This window comes from Sciurus carolinensis, chromosome X (assembly GCF_902686445.1).
Source record: "Sciurus carolinensis chromosome X, mSciCar1.2, whole genome shotgun sequence".
Classification (NCBI taxonomy): Eukaryota; Metazoa; Chordata; class Mammalia; order Rodentia; family Sciuridae; genus Sciurus; species Sciurus carolinensis.
In genome coordinates, this window is record NC_062232.1 from 58,570,603 (window position 1) to 58,578,100 (window position 7,498).

The following is a 7,498-nucleotide window of genomic DNA, read 5'->3' on the forward strand; positions in this document are numbered from 1 at the left end:
TTCCAACTTGTGCTCTTGAGTTTCCAGCCTTTTCATTATCTTCCCTTTCCAAATGCCTGCCTGCCCTATGGAATTCAAGCATTTGTACCAGTCATTTTTTTTTTTTTTTTTTTTTTTTGCGGTGCTGGTCACTGAGACAGCATTATAGGAACCGTTTAAGTGGTTCCCTCAATTGTAGATCAAATCCCTGTAATAGTGGTCTATCTATCTGTCTGTCTATCTATCTAACTTGTGCCTCCGATTGCCCTTGGCTTCTTCTGCCTCTATCTATCTGTCTATTATCTATCTCCTACTGGTTCTACTCAGATCAGACCCTGATTGATACATGTTTTAGTCAGCTATTTCACTGCTGTGACTAAATGATTTGACCAACACAATTTTAGAGGAGGAAAAGTTTGAGGTCTTAGTTTCAGAGGTCTTAGTCCACAGAAGGCCCGTTCCATTCCTCAGGGTTCTAGGTGAGGCTGAACATCATGGCAGGAGAGGGTGGTGGAGGGAAGCAGCTCACATCATGGTGATCAGGAAGCAGAAACAGAGTAAGAGACTCCACTCTTCAGATACAAAATATATACCCCATACCCAATTCCCACCTCCTCCAGCCATACCCTGACACTTCAATTAATCCCATGAGGGATTAATTCACTGACTGTGTTAAGACGTTTACAACCTATGAACCTTCCTGCATTGTCTCACATGTGGGGTCTTGGGGGACATCTCACATTTAAACCATAACAATACAGGAGTTATTTTGAGGCCAAGTTCTTTCCTCTGTGCTACATCCTGCTTGATTTGTTCTGAGCCTCCCTGTACCTCATCCTATCCCCAGTAACCAGAGTAAGTATATTGTGTTTTGCTATTGTATTTGATGGTGCTTTGACCACTCAGGGACTTGCTGGTCTATCTGAGGGATTGCCCATTCAAGAGCTAGCTGATTCCTAGAGATAGAAAACAACTCCCTTGCTTGCTCTATTTCTTTAAGGTACATCATTGGGATTTTAATTGGAATTGCATTGAATCTGTATAGCACTTTTGGTAGTATGGCCATTTTGACAATATTAATTCTTCCTATCCAGGAACACGGGAGATCTTTCCATCTTCTAAGGTTTTCTTTAATTTCTTTCTTTAGTGTTCTGTAGTTCTCATTGTAGAGGTCTTTCACCTCTTTTGTGAGTTTGATTCCCAAGTATTTTATTTTTTTCGAAGCTATTGTGAATGGGGTAGTTTTCCTGATTTCTCTTTCTGAAGATTCATCACTTATGTATAAAAATGCATTGGATTTATGAGCATTGATCTTGTAACCTGCTACTTTACTGAATTCACTTATGAGTTCTAAGAGTTTTCTGGTGGAATTTCCAGGTTCCTCTAAATATACAATCATATCATCAGCAAATAGGGATAGTTTGAGTTCTTCTTTTCCTATTCGTATCCCTTTAATTTCTTTGGTCTGTCTAATTGCTCTGGCTAGAGTTTCAAGGACGATATTGAAAAGAAGTGTTGAAAGAGGGCATCCCTGCCTCGTAACCAGACCTTCAACTATACTACAAAGCAATAGTAACAAAAATGGCATGGTATTGGCACCAAAATAGACAGGTAGATCAATGGTACAGAATAGAGGACATGGACACAAACCCAAATAAATACAATTTTCTCATACTAGACAAAGGGGCCAAAAATATGCAATGGAGAAAAGATAGCCTCTTCAACAAATGGTGCTGGGAGAATTGGAAATCCATATGCAACAGAATGAAAATAAATTCCTATCTCTCACCCTGCACAAAAATCAACTCACAATGGATCAAGGACCTTGAAATCAGACCAGAGACCCTGCATCTTATAGAAGAAAAAGTAGGTCCAAATCTTCAACTTGTTGGCTTAGGATCAGACTTCCTTAACAGGATTCCCATAGCACAAGAAATAAAAGCAAGAATCAACAACTGGGACAGACTCAAACTAAATAGCTTTCTCTCAGCAAAGGAAACTATCAGCAATGTGAAGAGAGAGCCTACAGAGTGGGAGAATATCTTTCCCACTCATACTACAGATAGAATATATAAAGAACTCAAAAAACTCTACACCAAGAATACAAATAATTCAATCAACAAATGGGCTAAGGAAATGAATAGACACTTCACAGAAGAAGATCTACAAGCAATCAACAGACATATGAAAAGATGTTCAACTTCTCTAGTAATAAGAGAAGTGCAAATCAAAACCACCCTAAGATTCCATCTCACCCCAATTAGAATGGCGATTATCAAGAACACAAGCAACAATAGGTGTTGGCGAGGATGTGGGGGAAAAGGTACACTCATACATTGCTGGTGAGGTTGCAAATTAGTGTGCCACTCTGGAAAGCAGTATGGAGATTCCTTAGAAAACTTGGAATGGAACCACCATTTGACCCAGCTATCCCACTCCTTGGCCTATACCCAAAGGACTTAAAATCAGCATACTACAGAGATACAGCCACAACAATGTTCATAGCTGCTCAATTCACCATAGCCAGTTTGTGGAACCAACCTAGATGCCCCTCAATTGATGAATGGATAAAGAAACTGTGGCATATGTATACCATGGAATATTACTCAGCCATAAAGAAGAATAAAATTATGGCATTTGCAGGCAAATGGATGCAGTTGGAGAATATCTTGCTAAGTGAGATAAGCCAATCTCAAAAAACTAAAGGACGAATGATCTCACTGGTAAGTGAATGATGACACATAATGGGGGGTGGGAAGGGGGCAAGAATGGAGGAAGGAGGAACTCTATAGAGGGATAAGAGGGGTGGGAGGGGTGGTGGGGAGAAAAAAATAACAGAATGAATCAAAAACTATTACTCTAGGTAAATGTATGATTACACAAATGGTATGCCTCTACTTCATGTACAAACAGAGAAACAAGATGTATCCCATTTGTTTACAATAAAAATGAATTAAAAATAAAAGAAAACAACTCCCTTGCAAGTGTGCCTGTCATATGCAAACCAACCAATCCAGGGTCCATAGCTATCAACTATCTCCTTTATTAAACTCTTTCAGGCACTATCCCCTTGCCTTGTTATCACCTCTGGGTTAAACACTATGTATCTAGGGGCAGTTCCTATACATGTGAGCCTGCTGATGTCATTCAAACGAGTCAGTCCCATGTCCCCCTGTCTTGCCTTCCTTACCCACAGAAACCATAATAGTGGCTTGTGCCTCCAATTGCCCTTGGCTTCTTCTGCCTCTTGATCAACGCTGATATTTCCTCATGTGGTCCTCTGAAGCACAGTACCCTCTTTTACAATTCTTTCCAAGGCACTTATATCAGTGTCTGTCACCTTATTCTACCTGATTAAAAGGAATCCTGGATACATTTTAAAATAAGGGGAAAATTGTAGTCAAAATGGAAAAGAATGCACCCAGACAGGAAATATTTCTGACACTCAGTGATGTTATCTACTAAGCATACTTCTTCACCAACTCTCCAGTCACATGTGAAGATAGTGACATGTCTGCTAATTTCTCTAACCAGATCATGAGAAGTAGCCTTCCATAAGAACTGTGAATATTTGAGGGAAAGGTTGCCATCACCACAAATCCTCAAAACTACATTTCTCAGGGAGAGGAAAAAATAGAGTTCTATGAGAATTCGCAGTGATAGCAATTAAGTTGTAAGACAATACTGAAAACCCTGGTCTTCAGACAAGCACTCAGCCCTTACATCTTTTAGTCTCCATGGCTACAGTGGCAGAACTTGGAGGCAACTCTATTGATGATGTCATTCATGACTAAGTATTGAATGTTGAAAGAATTGTCCTTGTGACTTCAGTGTCTATTCAACTTACTGTGGAGAGAGGATGCTTTTAAATAAAATCTGCTTATTTTCTGTCTCCTCACCATTGGACATTGAAACCAAGTTTTACAATTCAGAAATGGGTGACTTATTTCTTGAAGTGCAGATTCAAAACATGTCATCTTCAACTGTGTTTATACAAAAGGTTTTGTTAGAGCCATCTGAAATGTACATTGGGATAGAATTAAATACTATTAACCAGGATGGAGAAGATGAGAGTACATTTGGAACAAGGACATTTTTGCAGTCATCAGAAGGACGCCAGTATTTATATCACCTTCAGCTAAAGCCAGAATATTCAGAGAAAGCTAGTGCCATTAGGGAACTAATGGATGTGGGAAAATTGGATATAGTATGGAAAAGAAATCTAGGTGAAATGCCAATAGTACAAACAATCCAGCTTGAAACAGAGGCTCCATTTTATGGAAACATAAAGCTGTATTTGGAGAAAACCCCAGACACCGTAATTCTGGAAGAGCCTTTTCATATTACCTGCAAGATAACAAACTGTAGTGCTAGGAAAATGAAATTGGTTTTGAAAATGTGTGATACAGCTTCTGTTCGTTGGTGTGGAAATTCAGGAAGGTATCTTGGAAAGCTGCCTCCTCAGTCATCTCTCTGCTTTACCCTGACACTACTTTCCTTAAAACTGGGCCTCCAAAGTATTTCTGGCTTACGAATAACAGACAAAGTATTAAGGAAAACATATGACTATGATGATGTTGCAAATGTCTATGTAGTACCTTCCATCATTAAAATGAAATGTTGAAGGTACTTTTCAGGCTGTGCTTCCAACGGAGTTTCGCAGAAAAGCTTTCCATTCTTTTATCAGCAATAAAATGATCAACTAACAACCAGTATAAGGGCAGATTATTTTAATTCACTTCCCTTGAGATTTTGAATGCCTTTGAGAATTAAACATGTGCTGATTTCAGAAAGAACAATCTATTGATTTTTATCTTATTTGAAGTACTGGGGTGGGCCCAGGTTTGGAGTTCAAGGCAAAGTCCAGTGTTCACTTGTCTCTCCTCCTCCATGCAGAGGGCGTCTCTCTCCATGCTCCACTGCCTAGTGTTGAGAAGGGGTGGTGCAGGTAATGTAAAGCAGTCCTTCCTATCCTCTTCAATGCATCTTTTCTTACTTCTGTGCTATACTCAGGTGCTATAGTATCTCACCTGATGTCCTTAGCTCCTGTGAAAGTACTTTCATGTGTGAATAGTTGTTTGAATTGATGTTTCTATGATGTGTTATGGAAAATCCTATTTCACCATTTTGGTGAAATACCATTTAAAGATTTTTTAAAATAATAATCTTTTAAAAAGAAATATTGTCATTAGGTTATATATACTTTTTAGTAAAACAGATTTTCTTTACAAAGTCTATGGGATGCTGGAAGTAAAGGGAAGTTTACTGGTAATGGGATTCTCCATGAAGATTTGGGACATAGGAAACTCATTAAAACCCAGTATTTTCTTGGAACAGGCCATTGGTCAGAGAGCACTGGTTTCCACTTAAATTCAAACTCTCATTCAAATCAACATTTTGGTACTGGACCATGCCTGGAGGAGCCCTATTTGTAGAATATATAGCCCAGCCTTATTTTTTTTTTTATTGTAAACAAATGGGATACATGTTGTTTCTCTGTTTGTACATGGAGTAAAGGCATACCATTTGTGTAATCATAAATTTACATAGGGTAATGTTGTTTGATTCATTCTGTTATTTTTTCCCTTCCCCCCACCCCTCCCACCCCTCTTTTCCCTCTATACAGTCCTTCCTTCCTCCATTCTTGCCCCCCTCCCTAACCCTAACCCTAATCCTAACCCTAACCCTAACCCTAACACTAACTCCTCCCACCCCGCATTATGTGTCATCATTCGCTTATCAGCGAGATCATTCAACCTTTGGTTTTTTGAGATTGGCTTATCTCACTTAGCATGAATCAAAACAGATACAAATTCATACCCTTAAAAATCTGAAAACCTCACATTAGTAGAAATTATTCTTTGATTATAATGTAAATTGCTCTTCCCTATATAATGAAATTCAGCATACCAAAGACATAGAACTTGCAACCCAAGTAACTTTCCCCTCAAAATGGTGGCATGAGTTTTGATAACCAAACAAATGATTTCCCATTTCGGTAAAAAATGCAACATTTCTTTATGTGATTCACAAATATAAATTTCAAAAAGGATAAAAATGTAAAAATAAAAATTCAAGGAATAAAATATTTTATAGTTAAATACATGAAAATATATTCATGATCATGTCTTAGGAATCTTTTTTCCTTAAAAAGTGCTAAAACATATCAGAAAAGATCAACAATTGACTACAACAACATCACAAGCTGCTGCTGAATGTTGCCTTATGGTGCTTATCCTATTTTAATCAGTTTATATAAGGTTTTTGAATATAAGAAAAATAACCCTTTATCTTACCTATATATGTCATACTGTTTATAAATTCAGCTTGTGATCTATGACTTTGATTATGGTAATATATTAGAAAAACTTTCTATATGTATGTAGTCCAGTACATATATATTAGTATATATGTATGTGTGTATATATGTATATATATGTATGAATACATATGTATTGGACTACATATGTATACAATTTCAAGTTACATATATTTATTTTTCTTTCATAGCTTCTGGGCCTTTAGTATTGCTGCAAAAAAAGGTGCCTATGTAGTTCTAGTTTACATATATATATATCTTCTAATTGTTTTAAAAAATGTATTCCTATTTTTGTTATAATACAGTTTTCAACACTAAGAGTATATTTTCACATGTTTTGTGAGGTCATTTTATTTGTAGCATTTCATCAAATCTATCCTGATTGACAAATATTTAAAATGAAATAATAACTAGTGCTCCTGTTGATTCAGGAAGAAAGGAAATCTTTAGTGCTGGTGGGAAAGTGAGATTTCCTTATTGTAGAGCAATATTGTAACATTTATTGAAAATAATTATATATATGTGTATATGTATATATCTTTTGACCCAGAAAACCCACATTTAGAAAAATACCTTTCAAACTATAAACACATGCAGAGATATAATAATAATGTTTGCAACCTTGTATGAAGTACATGGAAAATTATTCACATGGAAAAATTATTGTTCTTCAGTAGAGGATCATTGAATAAGTGCTAATACATTCATTTTGTAGACTACTAAAACAGTCATTAAAAAGTAAAAGAATATAACAGCATTTTCATAAAAAAACTAAGACAACAAAGGGAAATTAAGGGAAGGAAGGGGGAATGGGAATAGGAAAGATAGAATGAATTGGACATTACTACCCTATGTGCATATATGATTACATGACTGATGTGACTACATCATGTACAACCAGAAGAATGAGAGTTATACTCCATGTATGTATACTATTACAAAATACATTTTATCATGTACAGCTAATTAGAATAAATAAAAAATAAAATTAAAATGACCTTGTATACCAACATACAAAAAAATAGAAATGAAAAAGCTATGACAAAACAGTTCCACACTATATATGTGCATGTGTGTGTGTGTGTTTGTGTATATATATATATATATATATATATATATATATATATATATATTTAGCCATAGAATATATGTAAAAAGATAAGCACAAGTTTGTTAATTTTGTTTATATGTGTAACTGGT

The 7,498-nt window shown here is 36.2% G+C and overlaps 1 protein-coding gene across 1 annotated transcript; it reads left to right on the forward strand.

The window, feature by feature from the left end:
* Positions 1 to 3,838: 3,838 nt before the first annotated feature.
* On the forward strand, positions 3,839 to 4,603 carry LOC124971511 (trafficking protein particle complex subunit 13-like). The gene has a single exon (XM_047535254.1). The coding sequence runs from the start codon at positions 3,839 to 3,841 to the stop codon at positions 4,601 to 4,603; it is 765 nt and encodes a 254-aa protein (XP_047391210.1).
* Positions 4,604 to 7,498: the final 2,895 nt, after the last annotated feature.